The 20,309-nt window shown below is 46.9% G+C and overlaps 2 protein-coding genes and 1 long non-coding RNA gene across 9 annotated transcripts in view; 1 reads left to right on the top strand and 2 right to left on the bottom strand.

The window, feature by feature from the left end:
• The window catches only part of LOC124012616 (regulator of G-protein signaling rgs-7-like), a 34,131-nt gene extending 32,471 nt beyond the window's left edge, over window positions 1-1,660 (top strand). Inside the window, exons 6-7 of one of the 2 annotated variants that reach the window (XM_046326445.1) lie at window positions 10-226; window positions 998-1,660. In XM_046326445.1, the coding sequence (XP_046182401.1) occupies window positions 10-180 (171 nt within the window). In that variant the 3' untranslated portion in view covers window positions 181-226; window positions 998-1,660. Of the gene's footprint in view, window positions 1-9 lie in introns of both variants that reach the window. The other variant, XM_046326444.1, reaches the window with a different exon arrangement.
• Window positions 1,661-5,364: 3,704 nt separating this feature from the next.
• The window catches only part of LOC124012771 (alpha-tubulin N-acetyltransferase 1-like), a 32,137-nt gene continuing 17,192 nt past the window's right edge, over window positions 5,365-20,309 (bottom strand). For 3 of the 6 annotated variants that reach the window (XM_046326718.1, XM_046326719.1, XM_046326721.1), the window contains 4 exons: window positions 19,165-19,384; window positions 7,759-7,862; window positions 6,852-6,924; window positions 5,365-6,550 (listed from right to left, as the gene is read on the bottom strand). In XM_046326718.1, coding sequence (XP_046182674.1) covers window positions 6,265-6,550; window positions 6,852-6,924; window positions 7,759-7,862; window positions 19,165-19,384 — 683 coding nt within the window. In that variant the 3' untranslated portion in view covers window positions 5,365-6,264. The remainder of the gene's footprint in view (window positions 6,551-6,851; window positions 6,925-7,758; window positions 7,863-19,164; window positions 19,385-20,309) is intronic. The other 3 variants (XM_046326723.1, XM_046326720.1, XM_046326722.1) reach the window with 3 other exon arrangements.
• Window positions 15,251-15,591, bottom strand: LOC124012773. The gene is made up of 3 exons (XR_006834769.1): window positions 15,555-15,591; window positions 15,364-15,423; window positions 15,251-15,312 (listed from the first exon to the last, which is right to left on the bottom strand). It is a non-coding gene; the product is annotated as an uncharacterized LOC124012773 (long non-coding RNA).

Raw genomic sequence — 20,309 nt, 5'->3', positions numbered from 1 at the left:
CCCTTTCAGGTGAACTTGGACAGTAAGACCAGAGACTTAACCACACAGCTCCTACAGGCCCCATCACACACCTCCCTGTCCCACGCCCAGAAACGCATCTACTCCCTCCTGGATACAGACTGCTACCCTCGCTTCCTCCAGTCCGACATCTACCTCACCCTGCTGGGCCAGAGAGACTAAGGGCTCCATTCAATCCGTATCGTGGAAGTTCAGCCTCGATTGAAAGGTATCTGCAAATGTGCCTGCGTTTGCAGAGACTACATTCACGTTAAACGCTGTATATATGATGGCTCAATCTGAAATGACCTTTACATTTCAATCACGCTGTAACGTTGAATTACTGCAATAAGAATTGAATGGAGACCTAAGGCTCCGTCCCTATTCCTCCACTCTCCACCCTTCTCCCTAAAGTGTACACTTGCACACTATCTTACATGGATTTAATAATGGTGGAAAGGACACTCCAATTCAGTGCTTTTGAAATCTATGATGGGTGTGTCTAAGTGCTTACTGGGAAAGGGTGGAAAACAGAGACCTATCTGTCGTGGAAATGGGATTGGACAGTTGACAGTTGCAGGAGATGCTGTTACATAATGTAGAGTTAACGAGGTTTTGGGGTTTAGTCATTCCAGTTAATGAGCAGGGGTGTGTTCATTTGGGCATGGAACAGAAAAACTTTTAAAAATGTTTTTCAAAAGCAAAAAAACAAAAATGAGAGTTCCTTATTGGACAAGTCCAGGTAGTCCCTTTCTGTTTCAGTGCCTAATGAACATAACCCAGGGGGTTCTGTTAGGTTCTGTTCTGCTTAGGGTGTGAAGGAGCTTGGGGAAATGGCAGCAGGGAATACCATGGGTTTTGGATTGAAGGAGCTTGCCAATCGATCAACAGAGGTTACGAGACAGGGACCTGTTTCTTCCATGACTTAGTGAGTGTGAAACTGCCGATTATCAGTGTTTGTAATCATTAAACATCCTCTTTTTGTTGGCATCATTCATAGCAGAGCAGCTAAGAAGCCGATAGGTCGCCCACGGTCCAATGAGCACGTATGGAATTCCGACAGCGGAGACAAAGGAAAAACAAGTAGAGCAAGATGCCACACTAGTTAAAAAAGGACAACGCATTTTGTGGAACCCAAAGCAGGCCACACTGGTAGAGGAGGGTGGCCCGCACAAGGAAGTAACCTATTTAAAGATTGCCTCCAGGAACTCTTTTTGCAAAAAGGGATTCCTTTTCAAAGATGTCACTTTATAATCCCTCAGATCAGATGGATGCTTTTATTAACATATCAAGACAGATCATTTTGTCGCTAGATAATTCAAAACAATTTAATTGCTTCCAAGTAAGCCAACTTCCATTACAATAACACAAAAAGGAGATGTCCCATCAGGCCTCTGGCAAAACAAAGTCCGTGTTGGTTTGATGCTGGCTGTTCTTATGTGACTGCAGTGTGCTAAACAGCGTGTGAAAACCAAGAGAGAAACCCTTTCACTTTATGCTCCATTGTACATATTTTTAAACAGTAATCTGAAGAGAATCCAACAGACAAAGAATATAATCATTTATTTTGTGTGTATCATTTCTTTGTACCTAGTTCTGAATGTGGTTTTGTCAAACTATTTTTAAAGATAAATAAATGCACGTAGATGTTGTGTACATGTGACAGTAGTCGTTGGTCATTATAGATGGATCTCAGTGCTATCTGTCTAAACACTGTGCGGTTTTTATTTATTTATTTTTCATTTCACCTTTATTTAACCAGGTAGGCTGGTTGAGAACAAGTTCTCATTTGCAACTGCGACCTGGGTAAGATAAAGCATAGCAGTGTGAGCAGACAACACCGAGTTACACATGGAGTAAACAATTAACAAGTCAATCAATAACACAGTAGAAAAAAGTAAAAAAAAGTGGAGTCTATATACATTGTGTGTAAAAGGCATGAGGTTGCTAAGTAATGCTAAGGAAATAAACTATACATCTCTGTGTCCAGTATGAAGGAAGTTTGAGGTAGTTTCGCGAGCCAATGCTAACTAGCATCAGCGCAATGAATGGAAGTCTATGGGATCTGCTAGCATAACTGAAAGTAATCATTACGTTGCTGAGTTTGGGTAATCCAAAAGTTACGATACTGATTGCAATTTTGTACAGGTAACTATAGTAACGGATTACATTTAGAAAGTAACCTACGTAAACCCGGGATTAATGTTTGGGTTTAAAAATCAGATTTTAAGAAGATAAATTGTAGAACTACACTGATAAAAAAATATATATAAACACGAACATGTAACAATTTCAACAATTTTACTGAGTTAAAAGTTCAGTCAATTGAAATAAATTAATTAGTCCCTAATCTATGGATTTCACGTGACTGGGCAGAGGTGCGAGCCGTGGGTGGGCACAGACCCATCGATTTGGGAGCCAGGACCAACCATTCAGAATACATTTCCCCTCACAAAAGGACCAACCAATCAGAATACATTTCCCCTCACAAAAGGACCAACCAATCAGAATACATTTCCCCTCACAAAAGGACCAACCAATCAGAATATATTTCCCCTCACAAAAGGACCAACCAATCAGAATACATTTCCCCTCACAAAAGGACCAACCAATCAGAATACATTTCCCCTCACAAAAGGGCTTTATTACAGACATAAATACTCAGTTTCATCAGCTGTCTGGGTGGCTGATCTCAGACGATCCCTCAAGGGAAGAAGCCGGATGTGGAGGTCCTGGGCTGGAGTGGTTACACGTGGGTCTGCGGTTGGGAGGCCGGTTGGACGTGCTGCCAAATTCTCTACAACTACATTGGAAGCTGCTTGTGGTAGAGAAATTCCAATAAATTCTCTGGCAACAGCTCTGGTGGACATTCCTGCAGTCAGCATGCCAATTGCACGCTCCCTCAAAATTGGAGACATCTGTGGCATTGTGCTGTGGCAAAACGGCACATTTTAGAATGGGCTTTTATTGTCCCCAGCACAAGGTGCACCTGTGTAATGATCATACTGTTTAATCAGCTTCTTGATACGCCACACCTGTCAGGTGGATGGATTATCATGGCAAAGGAGAAATGCTCACTAACAGGGATGTAAACACATGTGTGTAGAAAATATGAGAGAAATAAGCTTTTTGTGCTTATGGTACTTTTCTGGGATCTTTTATTTCAGCTCATGAAACATGGGACCAACACTTTACATGTTGCGTTTATTTTTGTTCAGTATAGGTGGGGCTTCTGATGTTGTAGCTTGATGGTACTAACGTCGCATTCACGTGCTGTATGAAACTAGGAAACTCTGAAATGTCCGACTTGCTAACTGGTTGAATACTACAACCAGTGTAACTTACAACCAGTTAGCAAGTCGGAAATGTCAAGAGTTACCTAGTTCCGACTAAAGGTAAACGCAGCATTAGTAGTGAATGTTTAACATATGTAATCAGGACACCAATGTTTTGGGGATGATATCTATGTGTGAGGGGAAGCAGGGTTGTGTTCATTAGGGCACACTATACAAACTATACACAAAACGTTTTGAAACAAAACCAAAATGGACATTTCTTATTGGACAAGTCCAAGTTGTTCCACCCCATTGAACTAAATTGTCTTCAGTTTTGGTGCAGAATGAACACAACCCTGTCTTATACTTGACTGCCTGTTGAGTTCTCGTGATACTGCAGTACCGTATTTAGCCAGTAGAGGGCAGTGCAGGAGGTTCAAGGGTGTAGAGGGGACATGAGGGAAATACAAAGCACTATATCAACATTTAGGTAATCACCCCCCTATCCACATCGATGGAACAGTAGTGGAGAGGGTAGTAAGTTTTAAGTTCCTCGGCGTACACATCACAGACAAACTGAATTGGTCCACCCACACAGACAGCATCGTGAAGACTTCAACCTCAGGAGGCTGAAGAAATTCGGCTTGTCACCAAAAGCACTCACAAACTTCTACAGATGCACAATCGAGAGCATCCTGGCGGGCTGTATCACCGCCTGGTACGGCAACTGCTCCGCCCTCAACCGTAAGGCTCTCCAGAGGGTAGTGAGGTCTGCACAACGCATCACCGGGGGCAAACTACCTGCCCTCCAGGACACCTACACCACCCGATGTTACAGGAAGGCCATAAAGATCATCAAGGACATCAACCACCCGAACCACTGCCTGTTCACCCCGCCATCATCCAGAAGGCGAGGTCAGTACAGGTGCATCAAAGCTGGGACCGAGAGACTGAAAAACAGCTTCTATCTCAAGGCCATCAGACTGTTAAACAGCCACCACTAACATTGAGTGGCTGCTGCCAACACACTGACTCAACTCAAACCACTTTAATAATGGGAATTGATGGGGAATTATGTAAAATATATCACTAGCCACTTTAAACAATGCTACCTAATATAATGTTTACATACCCTACATTATTAATCTCATATGTATACATATATATACTGTACTCTATATCATCTACTGCATCTTTATGTAATACATGTATCACTAGCCACTTTAAACTATGTCACTTTGTCTACATACTCATCTCATATGTATATACTGTACTCGATACCATCTACTGTATCTTGCCTATGCTGCTCTGTACCATCACTCATTCATATATCCTTATGTACATATTCTTATCCCTTTACACTTGTGTCTACAAGACAGTAGATTTGGAATTGTTAGTTAGATTACTTGTTGGTTATTACTGCATTGTCGGAACTAGAAGCACAAGCATTTCGCTACATTTCGCATTAACATCTGCTAACCATGTGTATGTGACAAATACAATGTGATTTGATTTGAAATGTAATCTATGATCATTACATGGGTAAATAACGCAGACATAACAAGTAAATCGATTCCAACAACATTTAGGGACAGGTCTTTCTGTGATCAGTGCAGGCCGTTTATTTCCACATTGAAAACATCTTAACGTGTCAACTCAAGTCTGATGGAATTTCCAGCATGGCTCCATTGCCTTTTTGCTTCAAGTGAATTGCTGCAGGTACATGTGACAGATTTAGTAGGTCTCTAAAGCTGTGGTTCTCGTTACCATCATCAACCTACTGACTAGTACTCAGTATTCACAGCTACATTCTGTTCATTGTACTGTAACCCACCATTTCACAACCTCAGACTACTAAGCCCCAAATGGCACCCTGTTCTCTACGTTAGTGCACTACTTTTGACCCAAAATGGCACCCTATTCCCTACGTTAGTGCACTACTTTTGACCCAAAATGGCACCCTATTCCCTACGTTAGTGCACTACTTTTGACCCAAAATGGCACCCTATTCCCTACGTTAGTGCACTACTTTTGACCCAAAATGGCACCCTATTCCCTACGTTAGTGCACTACTTTTGACCCAAAATGGCACCCTATTCCCTACATTAGTGCACTACTTTTGACCCAAAATGGCACCCTATTCCCTACGTTAGTGCACTACTTTTGACCCAAAATGGCACCCTATTCCCTACGTTAGTGCACTACTTTTGACCCAAAATGGTACCCAATTCCCTACATTAGTGCACTACTTTTGACCAGGTCCCATAGGGAATAGGGTGCCCATTTGGGACGTATCCTGTGACATCTGGCTGACTATTGTTGCATACCAACCAAACCCTTCACTTGTTCTGTCTAGAAGACATAGCACCACTAACCAGTAATCAGGTGAGAGGGCACTTGTTCTGTCTAGAAGACATAGCACCACTAACCAGTGATCAGATGAGAGGGCTGAAGGTGAGTGGGTGAGGATTGGCTGTGGCTGTCTTCCCGTCTATCTCGACTCTAGCTCACAGTCCATTTCTCTAAATCTCTATTAAATCAGTCTGTCAGTCGGTCTTTTTCTTCCTGTTTCTTATCCATCCATCTGTCAGTCAGTCAGTCTTCTATGTCCTTCTTCTTGTCAGCCCGTCTGTCAGTCAGCCCGTCTTCTATGTCCTGCTTCTTATCCATCCATCTGTCAGTCAGCCCGTCTTCTATGTCCTTCTTCTTGTCAGCCCGTCTGTCAGTCAGCCCGTCTTCTATGTCCTGCTTCTTATCCATCCATCTGTCAGTCAGCCCGTCTTCTATGTCCTTCTTCTTGTCAGCCCGTCTGTCAGTCAGCCCGTCTTCTATGTCCTGCTTCTTATCCATCCATCTGTCAGTCAGCCCGTCTTCTATGTCCTTCTTCTTGTCAGCCCGTCTGTCAGTCAGCCCGTCTGTCAGTCAGCCCGTCTGTCAGTCAGCCCGTCTTCTATGTCCTTCGTCTTGTCAGCCCGTCTGTCTTCCATGTGGGTCACCAGGGTCTGGTGTTGTTATATTCCTGCTTCTGCCTGACCCACTGAGCTGTGTTACAGCAGCTCTCTCCCACCGTCCATGACCAGCCTCCTCTCCCCCTGTTCTTCTCAGCCCCCAATGGCCCCTTCTCAACCACCTGGGGCCCACCTCCTTTCTCTCCCCCTACCCCCACCCTGAGCCTATTCTCCAGCACCCTGGTCTCCATCCCAGCCTGTCTGTCTGGTTCTCTGGTGTTCTGGGAGCAGAGCAACTCCTTCCTGGATAGGGAGAGAGGTGGAAGGGACCTGGACAGGGACAAGGAGGGTTGGGGAGAGGAGGCATATGACAAGAGGTAAGATGAGGGGATGAGTGATAGAGAAACGGAGAGTGTGAAGAAGGAAGATAACTCGTTTTTGTGCTGCAGAGAAGGAAATGTAGTTCAGTCAAAACACAAATCCACTGTAATTCCAGCTTATTTTTCACGCTTTCAATTGTAGCCACCTACTATTGAATGCCTTTCAATGCCCCTGCATGCATTTTATATATAAAGTCTGCCAGATATATCCTGAGTATGTCTATGTGAGGGGAAATTACATCTCTGCAAACCTGTCTGTGTGTCCCAGGGGGTCTGTCTGTCCCCCCGTGTCAGTCTCTCTCTCTCTCAATAATGGTGTCAAACCTGAGAAGGTACACAGCACTAACAGGTCAGAGGTCAGTCACAAGACAACACAGTACATTCCTGGGCACAGTGGTCTATGTACTAAATGGCAACCTATTCCCTATATAGTGCACTACTTTAGACCAGAGCCCTATTCCCTATATAGTGCACTACTTTAGACGAGAGCCCTATTCCCTATATAGTGCACTACTTTTGACCAGGGCCCTATTCTCTATATAGTGCACTACTTTAGACCAGAGCCCTATTCCCTATATAGTGCACTACTTTAGACCAGAGCCCTATTCCCTATATAGTGCACTACTTTAGACCAGAGCCCTATTCCCTATATATTACACTACTTTAGACCAGAGCCCTATTCTCTATATAGTGCACTACTTTTGACCAGAGCCCTATTCCCTATATAGTGCACTACTTTTGACCAGGGCCCTATTCTCTATATAGTGCACTACTTTAGACCAGAGCCCTATTCTCTATATAGTGCACTACTTTTGACCAGAGCTCTATTCCCTATATAGTGCACTACTTTAGACCAGAGCCCTATTCCCTATATAGTGCACTACTTTAGACCAGAGCCCTATTCTCTATATAGTGCACTACTTTAGACCATGGCCTGGTCTAAAGTAGTGCACTAAATAGGGAATATACTCAAAAAGTACCATAGGGTTCTGGTCTCAGAGCCTGGTTCCTCTCTAGGTTTCTTCCTAGGTTTTGGCCTTTCTAGGGAGTTTTTCCTAGCCACCGTGCTTCTACACCTGCATTGCTTGCTGTTTGGGGTTTTAGGCTGGGTTTCTGTACAGCACTTTGAGACATCAGCTGATGTGAAGATCTGGTTACCTGGCAGTTTGAAGGTGTTCTGCTGGGTCTCCAACAACAGCCCAAAGCCCCGGGTGTTGATGTAGCGACTGTAGAGGTTTCCCCTGGCAACTAGGCCCTGTTGGCTACCACGGCGATGGAGCAGGGAAGGTAGAGAGGATAGGAAGAGCAAGGGAATGGGAGATGGAGGACAAATAAGAACAGGACAGAGAAAACGAGAGAGTGGAAGAAAGAGGGAGGGAAACATGAATAGGGAGCGAAGGAGGAGACAGAATGTAGGGGGAGGAGGAGGAGACAGAATGTAGGAAGGAGGAGGAGGAGACAGAATGTAGGAAGGAGGAGGAGGAGACAGAATGTAGGAAGGAGGAGACAGAATGTAGGAAGGAGGAGACAGAGACAGAATGTAGGAAGGAGGAGGAGGAGACAGAATGTAGGAAGGAGGAGGAGGAGACAGAATGTAGGAAAGAGGAGGAGGAGACAGAATGTAGGAAAGAGGAGGAGGAGACAGAATGTAGGAAGAGGAGGAGGAGACAGAATGTAGGAAGGAGGAGGAGGAGACAGAATGTAGGAAGGAGGAGGAGGAGACAGAATGTAGGAAAGAGGAGGAGGAGACAGAATGTAGGAAAGAGGAGGAGACAGAATGTAGGAAAGAGGAGGAGGAGACAGAACGTAGGAAAGAGGAGGAGGAGACAGAATGTAGGAAGGAGGAGGAGGAGACAGAATGAGGAAAGAGAGGAGGAGACAGAATGTAGGAAAGAGGAGGAGGAGACAGAATGTAGGAAGGAGGAGGAGGAGACAGAATGTAGGAAGGAGGAGGAGGAGACAGAATGTAGGAAGGAGGAGGAGGAGACAGAATGTAGGAAGGAGGAGGAGGAGACAGAATGTAGGAAAGAGGAGGAGGAGACAGAATGTAGGAAGGAGGAGGAGGAGACAGAATGTAGGAAGGAGGAGGAGGAGACAGAATGTAGGAAAGAGGAGGAGGAGACAGAATGTAGGAAAGAGGAGGAGGAGACAGAATGTAGGAAGGAGGAGGAGGAGACAGAATGTAGGAAAGTACAAAAAGGGGAAAAAGACAAGTGTGATGCAAAAGGAAAAAAGTGAAGTAAACAGCAAGAGAATTCAACAGAAAGGAAACAGCAAGAGAATTCAACAGAAAGGAAACAGCAAGAGAATTCAACAGAAAGTAAACAGCAAGAGAATTCAACAGAAAGTAAACAGCAAGAGAATTAAACAGCAAGAGAATTCAACAGAAAGTAAACAGCAAGAGAATTCAACAGAAAGTAAACAGCAAGAGAATTCAACAACAGCAAGAGAATTCAACAGAAAGTAAACAGCAAGAGAATTCAACAGAAAGGAAACAGCAAGAGAATTCAACAGAAAGGAAACAGCAAGAGAATTCAACAGAAAGGAAACAGCAAGAGAATTCAACAGAAAGTAAACAGCAAGAGAATTCAACAGAAAGGAAACAGCAAGAGAATTCAACAGAAAGGAAACAGCAAGAGAATTCAACAGAAAGGAAACAGCAAGAGAATTCAACAGAAAGGAAACAGCAAGAGAATTCAACAGAAAGGAAACAGCAAGAGAATTCAGCAGAATGTAAACAGCAAGAGAATTCAGCAGAATGTAAACAGCAAGAGAGAATTCAACAGAAAGGAAACAAGAATTCAACAGAAAGGAAACAGCAAGAGAATTCAGAAAGGAAACAGAAAGAATTCAACAGAAAGGAAACAGCAAGAGAATTCAACAGAAAGGAAACAGCAAGAGAATTCAACAGAAAGGAAACAGCAAGAGAATTCAGCCGAAAGGAAACAGCAAGAGAATTCAACAGAAAGGAAACAGCAAGAGAATTCAGCCGAAAGGAAACAGCAAGAGAATTCAACAGAAAGGAAACAGTGAAGGAAACAGCGAGAGAATTCAGCCGAAAGGAAACAGCAAGAGAATTCAACAGAAAGGAAACAATGAAGGAAACAGCGAGAGAATTCAACAGAAAGGAAACAGTGAAGGAAACAGCGAGAGAATTCAGCCGAAAGGAAACAGCAAGAGAATTCAACAGAAAGGAAACAATGAAGGAAACAGCGAGAGAATTCAACGAAAGAAACAAAGGAAAACAGTGAAGGAAACAGAAACAGCAAGAGAATTCAACAGAAAGGAAACAATGAAGGAAACAGCGAGAGAATTCAACAGAAAGGAAACAGTGAAGGAAACAGCGAGAGAATTCAGCCGAAAGGAAACAGCAAGAGAATTCAACAGAAAGGAAACAGTGAAGGAAACAGCAGGAGAATTCAACAGAAAGGAAACAGTGAAGGAAACAGCAGGAGAATTCAGCAGAAGAGAAACACTTAATTAAAACAGAATTAGCAAACAATGTCAAAGCTGAATCCTTGACAAATCATACAAACAATAACTGAAAACAAAAAAACATATTATTGTGATATGAAGTGAAAGCAATGCCAACAGAAAGACCCGAAGACTAATGTGAGAATTATACAAGTAGGGCAGAGGTTACCAAAGCTTTTCCTAAGATTACTCACGGGACCCCATTTCAAATTTCAGGGGAACCCACATGGGGTCCCAACCCCAAGTTTAGGAACCACTGAAGGAAGGGACTATTAATGAAGAAGCCTTCTCTGGCTCATTATCAAATTCTAAGCATTGTTTCTTGTTGATGTGTCATGTTGTTATTTATTTATTTTATTTCACCTTTATTTAACCAGGTAGGCAAGTTGAGAACAAGTTCTCATTTACAATTGTGACCTGGTCAAGATAAAGCAAAGCAGTTCGACACATACAACAACACAGAGTTACACATGGAGTAAAACAAACATACAGTCAATCAGTAGAAACAAGTCTATATACAATGTGAGGAAATGAGGTGAGAAGGGAGGTAAAGGCAAAAAAGGCCATGGTGGCAAAGTAAATACAATATAGCAAGTAAAACACTGGAATGGTAGTTTTGCAATGGAAGAATATGCAAAGTAGAAATAAAAAATAATGGGGTGCAAAGGAGCAAAATAAATAAATGAATTAAATACAGTAGGGAAAGAGGTAGTTGTTTGGGCTAAATTATAGGTGGGCTATGTACAGGTGCAGTAATCTGTTATGATGCGAACTTCATGTTAATAAACATGAATGAATATACCTCCAAAAGTCATCCAAATATTATTTTAGTGGCCTCATACACTTAATGAGAGAACCTACGAAAGAACCCTGTAGTTAAAAGGTACAACTATTGGTTAAAACAAAAAGCTCTAAACAGGGTTACCAAGGGAACTTGTCCAGTTTTGTTGGAGATCGTTTTAATGCTTTCTTCTAGGAGACATTGGGTAAAAGGCAGCTTAATAAAAACTTCCCTGAATCGGACGACCAGCACACTAGGAAAGGCTGAACAAGCTCTAACCGACGTAGAGAGCCATGTTTGTTCTGTTTTGTTCGTCCCTAGTTTTTGTAGTAAATGAATCATTGATATAATACTAAACTCCCCTGGCCTTGACAGACGGATGACAGCTAGGTTGCCTCCTGATTGTCCACACCCTGCCCACTAAGTGCACACTTAAACACTTCCTGTCACAGATCCCAAAACCTTGATGTAAACATTGGGCGCGGGGGAAGTTCCCACCATTCAGGGAGTTTGATTAAGGGCACCAGTCTGTGGCCTGTGACTAGAACGGGCAAAAAGCGGTGAGTGAGGAGCGCCCTTCTCCAATCGAACAGTAACCTTGCGCTGCACGGTCATGTTGTCAACTAGGTAGCATTGTGCATCGTCCAGAAACATACAGAAGCTATTTTCCATCAAATAAACTTTTGAATAAAATAAAAAAAATGTAACTCATTTTTTTCAATCTTATTCATTACTACACGCCTCACCTACGGCACTTCGTTTTGAGACGCCATCTAGACCGTACCCACACGCTCACTGGACCGGTACCCACACGCTCACTGGACCGGTACCCACACGCTCACTGGACCGGTACACACACACTCACTGGACCGGTACCCACACGCTCACTGGACCGTACCCACACACTCACTGGACCGGTACCCACACGCTCACTGGACCGTACCCACACGCTCACTGGACCGTACCCACACACTCACTGGACCGGTACCCACACGCTCACTGGACCGTACCCACACGCTCACTGGACCGTACCCACACGCTCACTGGACCGTACCCACACGCTCACTGGACCGTACCCACACGCTCACTGGACCACCCACACGCTCACTGGACCGGTACCCACACGCTCACTGGACCAGTACCCACACGCTCACTACTACACTGGCACTCCACCCACACGCTCACTGGACCGTACCCACACGCTCACTGGACCGGTACCCACACGCTCACAAATACTACACTGGCACTCCAACACACACACACACACACACACACACACACACACACACACACTCTCTCTCTCTTTACATATGCTGCTGCTACGTGTGGGTACCGGTCCAGTAAAGAGAGAGAGAGAGGGGGGGTGTAAGGGAACTGTCCTCATTTTAGGATGTAGGGGAGGCAGAGAGAGGATGAAATGGAAGGAGGAGGATTGGATGATTGTGGTCAAATTGGATAAAAAGGGGTTGGGTGGAGGTTTCAAATGTACACAGAAAGTAGAGAAGGAATGGAAGAGAGAGAGAGAGAACAGTATTTAGAAAGAGAGATCACAAAGAGAGCAGTGCTGGTCACACAGAACAATTAGGTGTGGGGGGTGGGAGAGCGAGAACAGTATTTAGAAAGAGAGATCACAAAGAGAGCAGTGCTGGTCACACAGAACAATTAGGTGTGTGTGGGGGGGGGGGGGGGGGCGAGAGAGAGACGGACGCTTGGAATCAGAGAGAAGGCACTTTACCCAGGAGCCGTGTACTCTCCCAAATGGCACCCTATTCCCAAAGTGAATAGTGTGGCATTTGGTGCCCTGAGGCTGCCTCTTAGTATGAACAATAGTCCTAAATGAGAAGAACTCTGTGTCCCCCGGGCCAAGCCTTCCAAACCTGGCAGAGATACAGACAGGCCCTCAGAACTCTGTGTGTCCCGGGCCAAGCCTTCCAAACCTGGCAGAGATACAAACAGGCCCTCAGAACTCTGTGTCCCCAGGGCCAAGCCTTCCAAACCTAGCAGAGATACAGACAGGCCCTCAGAACTCTGTGTGTCCCGGGCCAAGCTTTCCAAACCTAGCAGAGATACAGACAGACCCTCAGAACTCTGTGTGTCCCCAGGGCCAAGCCTTCCAAACCTGGCAGAGATACAGACAGGCCCTCAGAACTCTGTGTCCCCCGGGCCAAGCCTTCCAAACCTGGCAGAGATACAGACAGGCCCTCAGAACACTGTGTCCCCAGGGCCAAGCCTTCCAAACCTGGCAGAGATACAGACAGGCCCTCAGAACTCTGTGTCCCCAGGGCCAAGCCTTCCAAACCTGGCAGAGATACAGACAGGCCCTCAGAACACTGTGTCCCCAGGGCCAAGCCTTCCAAACCTGGCAGAGATACAGACAGGGCCTCAGAACTCTGTGTCCCCAGGGCCAAGCCTTCCAAACCTGGCAGAGATACAGACAGGCCCTCAGAACTCTGTGTCCCCAGGGCCAAGCCTTCCAAACCTGGCAGAGATACAGACAGGCCCTCAGAACTCTGTGTCCCCAGGGCCAAGCCTTCCAAACCTCCAAACCTAGGCAGAGATACAGACAGGCCCTCAGAACCTGTACAGTCCCCAGGGCCAAGCCTTCCAAACCTGGCAGAGATACAGACAGGTCCCCCTCAGAACCTGTGTCCCCAGGCCAGGCCCTCCAAACCTAGCAGAGATTCCAAACCTGGCAGAGAGAGATACAGACACAGAACAGGCCCTCCAAACCTAGCAGAGATACAGACAGGCCCTCCAAACCTAGCAGAGATACAGACAGGCCCTCCAAACCTAGCAGAGATACAGACAGGCCCTCCAAACCTAGCAGAGATACAGACAGGCCCTCCAAACCTAGCAGAGATACAGACAGACTCTCCAAACCTAGCAGAGATACAGACAGGCCCTCCAAACCTAGCATAGATACAGACAGGCCCTCCAAACCTAGCAGAGATACAGACAGGCCCTCAGAACTCTGTGTCCCCCGGAGCAAGCCTTCCAAACCTGGCAGAGATACAGACAGGCCCTCCAAACCTAGCAGAGATACAGACAGGCCCTCCAAACCTAGCAGAGATACAGACAGACTCTCCAAACCTAGCAGAGATACAGACAGGCCCTCCAAACCTAGCATAGATACAGACAGGCCCTCCAAACCTAGCAGAGATACAGACAGGCAGAACCTCAGAACAGGTCCTCAGTAGCAGAGATCCCCGGAGCAAGCCTTCCAAACCTGGCAGAGATACAGACAGGCCCTCCAAACCTAGCAGAGATACAGACAGGTCCTCAGAACCTAGCAGAGATGCAGACAGGTCCTCAGAACCTAGCAGAGATACAGACAGGTCCTCAGAACTCTGTGTCCCCAGGGCCAAGCCTTCCAAACCTAGCAGAGATACAGACAGGTCCTCAGAACCTAGCAGAGATACAGACAGAAGCAGTCCAGGTCCTCAGAACCTAGCAGAGAGGTCCTCACCTCAGAACCAGCAGAGATACAGACAGGTCCTCAGAACCTAGCAGAGATACAGACAGGTCCTCAGAACCTAGCAGAGATACAGACAGGTCCTCAGAACCTAGCAGAGATACAGACAGGTCCTCAGAACCTAGCAGAGATACAGACAGGTCCTCAGAACCTAGCAGAGATACAGACAGGTCCTCAGAACCTAGCAGAGATACAGACAGGTCCTCAGAACCCAGAGATACAGACAGGTCCTCAGAACCTAGCCAGAGATACAGACAGGTCTCAAACCAGCAGAGATACAGACAGGTCCTCAGAACCTAGCAGAGATACAGACAGGTCTAGCAGAGATACAGACAGGTCCTCAGAACCTAGCAGAGATACAGACAGGTCCCAGAACCTAGCAGAGATACAGACAGGTCCTCCAGAGATACAGAACCAGAACCTAGCAGAGATACAGACAGGCCTTCCAAACCTCAGAGATACAGACAGGTCCTCAGAACCTAGCAGAACCTAGCAGAGATACAGACAGGTCCTCAGAACCTAGCAGAGATACAGACAGGTCCTCAGAACCTAGCAGAGATACAGACAGGTCCTCAGAACCTAGCAGAGATACAGACAGGTCCTCCAAACCTAGCAGAGATACAGACAGGTCCTCAGAACTAGCAGAGATACAGACAGGCCCTCCAAACCTAGCAGAGATACAGACAGGTCCTCAGAACCTAGCAGAGACACAGACAGGTCCTCAGAACAGACAGGTCCTCAGAACCTAGCAGAGATACAGACAGGTCCTCAGAACTCTGTGTCCCCAGGGCCAAGCCTTCCAAACCTAGCAGAGATACAGACAGGTCCTCAGAACCTAGCAGAGATACAGACAGGTCCTCAGAACCTAGCAGAGATACAGACAGGTCCTCAGAACCTAGCAGAGATACAGACAGGCCCTCAGAACCTAGCAGAGATACAGACAGGTCCTCAGAACCTAGCAGAGATACAGACAGGTCCTCAGAACCTACAGACAGGCCCTCAGAACCTAGCAGAGATACAGACAGGTCCTCAGAACCTAGCAGAGATACAGACAGGTCCTCAGAACCTAGCAGAGATACAGACAGGTCCTCAGAACCTAGCAGAGATCAGAACCTAGCAGAGACACAGACAGACAGAGATGCAGACAGGTCCTCAGGTCCTCAGAACCTAGCAGAGATACAGACAGGTCCTCAGAACCTAGCAGAGATACAGACAGGTCCTCAGAACCTAGCAGAGATACAGACAGGTCCTCAGAACCTAGCAGAGATACAGACAGGTCCTCAGAACCTAGCAGAGATACAGACAGGTCCTCAGAACCTAGCAGAGATACAGACAGGTCCTCAGAACCTAGCAGAGATACAGACAGGTCCTCAGAACCTAGCAGATACAGACATCAGAACCAGATACAGACAGGTCCTCAGAACCTAGCAGAGCAGAGTCCTCAAATAGCAGATACAGACAGTCCTCAGAACCTACAGACAGAACCTAGCAGAGATACAGACAGGTCCTCAGAACCTAGCAGAGATACAGACAGGTCCTCAGAACCTAGCAGAGATACAGACAGGTCCTCAGAACCTAGCAGAGATACAGACAGGTCCTCAGAACCTAGCAGAGATACAGACAGGTCCTCAGAACCTAGCAGAGATACAGACAGGTCCTCAGAACCTAGCAGAGATACAGACAGGTCCTCAGAACCTAGCAGAGATACAGAACAGGTCCTCAGAACCTAGCAGAGATACAGACAGGTCCTCAGAACCTAGCAGAGATACAGACAGGTCCTCAGAACCTAGCAGAACCTCAGAACCTAGCAGAGATACAGACAGGTCCTCAGAACCTAGCAGAGATACAGACAGGTCCTCAGAACCCTCAGAACCTAGCAGAGATACAGACAGGTCCTCAGAACCTAGCAGAGATACAGACAGGTCCTCAGAACCTAGCAGAGATACAGACAGGTCCTCAGAACCCTCAGAACCTCAGAAGCAGAGATACAGACAGGTCCTCAGAACCCAGAGATACAGACAGGTCAGAACCTCAGAACTCTAGCAGAGAGAAGGTCCCAGAACCTAGCAGAGATACAGACAGGTCCTCAGAACCTAGCAGAGATACAGACAGGCCCTCCAAACCTAGCAGAGATACAGACAGGTCCTCAGAACCTAGCAGAGATACAGACAGGTCCTCAGAACCTAGCAGAGATACAGACAGGTCCTCAGAACCTAGCAGAGATACAGACAGGTCCTCAGAACCTAGCAGAGATACAGACAGGATACAGACAGGTCCTCAGAACCTAGCAGAGATAGCAGAGATACAGACAGGTCCTCAGAGCAGGTCCAGAGATACAGACAGAACCTAGCAGAGATACAGACAGGTCCTCAGAACCTAGCAGAGATACAGACAGGTCCTCAGAACCCAGAGATAGACAGTCCTCAGAGCAGACAGACAGGTCCTCAGAACCTAGCAGAGATACAGACAGGTCCTCAGAACCTAGCAGAGATACAGACAGGTCCTCAGAACCTAGCAGAGATACAGACAGGTCCTCAGAACCTAGCAGAGATACAGACAGGTCCTCAGAACCTAGCAGAGATACAGACAGGTCCTCAGAACCTAGCAGAGATACAGACAGGCCCTCCAAACCTAGCAGAGATACAGACAGGTCCTCAGAACCTAGCAGAGATACAGACAGGTCCTCAGAACCTAGCAGAGATACAGACAGGTCCTCAGAACCTAGCAGAGACAGACAGGTCCTCAGAACCTAGCAGAGATACAGACACAGAAGACAGGTCCTCAGAACCTAGCAGAGATACAGACAGGTCCTCAGAACCTAGCAGAGATACAGACAGGTCCTCAGAACCTAGCAGAGACAGGTCCTCAGAACCTAGCAGAGATACAGACAGGTCCTCAGAACCTAGCAGAGATACAGACAGGTCCTCAGAACCTAGCAGAGAGCAGAGATACAGACAGGTCCTCAGAACCTCAGAACCTAGCAGAGATACAGACAGGTCCTCAGAACCTCAGAACCTAGCAGAGATACAGACAGGTCCTCAGAACCTAGCAGATACAGACAGGTCCTCAGAACCTAGCAGAGATACAGACAGGTCCTCAGAACCTAGCAGAGATACAGACAGGTCCTCAGAACCTAGCAGAGATACAGACAGGTCCTCAGAACCTCAGAACCTAGCAGAGATACAGACAGGTCCTCAGAACCTAGCAGAGATACAGACAGGTCCTCAGAACCTAGCAGAGATACAGACAGGTCCTCAGAACCTCGCAGAGGTCAGACAGGTCCTTAGCAGAGATACAGACAGTCCTCAGAACCTAGCCATAGCAGAGATACAGACGATCTCAGAACTCTGTGTTTTTCCTAGCAGAGATTACAGACAGGTTTTGTTTGTTTTTGTCTAATAGTTTTCACCTGTTCCTTGTTGGGGTTTTGGGATGGGTGTTATTTCAGTTTGTTTTGCCCTAGCTGGTGTTTGTGCAGGCTTGTTGTTTTTTACGTTTGCAGTGATGACAGGTCCTCAGTTTGTTTTGGGTTTTCGCTGTCCAGTGTTTTTAACTAGGTTTTGGGTTTGTTTAGCAGCAGTGTTCTAGGGCATTCACCCATGTTTGGACCTGTTACGTTTTGAAGGACATTAAAGCGTTTCCTCAGAACCTAGCCCAGGTTCACTTCAGCTCAGGTCCTCAGCATTTGACTCCTCACTCATCACTCACCCAATGTTACAAGGCCCTCATAATGCTGTGTCCCCAGGGCCAAGCTTTCCAACCCATGTTTGGACCTGTTGATAGACAGGCCATCCAAACTAGCAGAGATACAGACAGGTCCTCAGAACAGGTCCTCAGAACCTAGCAGAGATACAGACAGGTCCCCAGAACCTAGCAGAGATACAGACAGGTCCTCAGAAGCAGAGATACAGACAGGCCCTCAGATTTAATGCTGTAGCTGATACAGACACACTCAGCAGTGTTCTAGCATTCACCCATACGTTTTGAGATAAGGACATTAAACCTAGTTTTTCCAGTTCCTCAGAACTCTGCATTTGACTCCTCACTCATCACTCACCCAATGTTACAAGGCCCTCATAATGCTGTGTCCCCAGGGCCAAGCTTTCCAAACCTGGCCCACAAAACTGGATTAGTTTAGATAGTTTGCGTGGAGTGAAGTTGTATTAGTACCTAGGGTAAAAAAAATGCTGACAACCTCCAAAATGACTTAGTCCCTCCTGATTCTGGGAGTCAGGGATCACTCCATCTGAGATCCCTCCTGATTCTGGGAGTCGGGGATCACTCCATCTGAGATCCCTCTTATTCTGGGAGTCGGGATCACTCCATCCGAGATCCCTCCTGTTTCTGGTAGTCAGGGATCAATCCATCCGAGATCCCTCCTGATTCTGGTAGTCAGGGATCACTCCATCTGAGATCCCTCCTGATTCTGGGAGTCGGGGATCACTCCATCTGAGATCCCTCTTATTCTGGGAGTCAGGGATCACTCCATCTGAGATCCCTTCTGATTCTGGGAGTCAGGGATCACTCCATCTGAGATCCCTCCCGATTCTGGGAGTCAGGGATCACTCCATCTGAGATCCCTTCTGATTCTGGGAGTCAGGGATCACTCCATCTGAGATCCCTCCTGATTCTGGGAGTCAGGGATCACTCCATCTGAGATCCCTCCTGATTCTGGGAGTCAGGGATCACTCCATCTGAGATCCCTCCTGATTCTGGGAGTCAGGGATCACTCCATCTGAGATCCCTCCTGATTCTGGGAGTCAGGGATCACTCCATCTGAGATCCCTCCTGTAAAACCTGGGCATTTAGTTTTGACAGTTTTTCAGGAATACCATACCTGGTGCGTTTTACCCTGTAGTTGAGGTTGCCGATCAGTGGGGGGTTGGGGGCCGGGCCCCTGTAGCCCCCAGGGGCAGATGCTGGGGCCAGGGCCGGGTTGGGGCACTGGTGGGCCCTGCTTGGGGAGCACAGGGAGGATACCGACAACGGAGGAGAGAAGGGAGGAGCCGCGGGGCAACACAAAGGCCAGGAGAGAGCCCTCTGCTCCTCTCGCACAGCTGGAGGGGGGAGACAATACCATGAGGGAGAGGAGAGGGAGGAGACAATACCATGAGGGAGAGGAGAGGGAGGAGACAATACCATGAGGGAGAGAGGGAGGAGACAATATCATGAGGGAGAGGAGAGATGGGGAGACAATACCATGAGGGAGAGGAGAGGGGGAGACAATACCATGAGGGAGAGGAGAGGGAGGAGACAATACCATGAGGGAGAGGAGAGATGGGGAGACAATACCATGAGGGAGAGGAGAGATGGGGAGACAATACCATGAGGGAGAGGAGAGATGGGGAGACAATACCATGAGGGAGAGGAGAGATGGGGAGACAATACCATGAGGGAGAGGAGAGATGGGGAGACAATACCATGAGGGAGAGGGAGAGGAGAGGGGGAGACAATACCATGAGGGAGAGGGAGATGGGGGACAATACCATGAGGGGAGGAGACAATACCATGAGGGAGAGGAGAGGGAGGAGACAATACCATGAGGGAGAGGAGAGACAATACCATGAGGGAGAGGAGAGATGGGGAGACAATACCATGAGGGAGAGGAGAGACAATACCATGAGGGAGAGGAGAGACAATACCATGAGGGAGCAGAGAGATGGGGAGACAATACCATGAGGGAGAGGGAGGAGACAATACCATGAGGGAGAGGGAGGAGACAATACCATGAGGGAGAGGAGAGGGAGGAGACAATACCATGAGGAAGAGGAGAGGGAGGAGACAATACCATGAGGGAGAGGAGAGAGGAGGAGACAATACCCAGTGAATGGCTCAGTGTCTTTCAGACTAAACTGACCTACAGTAACGAGGCAGAATATAAAGGCCTGTCATAGAGGCCACACAAATTCAGCCGAATGGCAACTGTCCTATTAGCACTCTGTTTACAATGAAGTGGGGAAATATCCCTACAAGTAACAATGT

The sequence above is a fragment of the Oncorhynchus gorbuscha genome, linkage group LG24 (assembly GCF_021184085.1).
Source record: "Oncorhynchus gorbuscha isolate QuinsamMale2020 ecotype Even-year linkage group LG24, OgorEven_v1.0, whole genome shotgun sequence".
NCBI classification, from domain to species: Eukaryota; Metazoa; Chordata; class Actinopteri; order Salmoniformes; family Salmonidae; genus Oncorhynchus; species Oncorhynchus gorbuscha.
The sequence above is the reverse complement of the archived record's forward strand: the minus strand, read 5'-3'. Positions and strand labels throughout refer to the sequence as shown.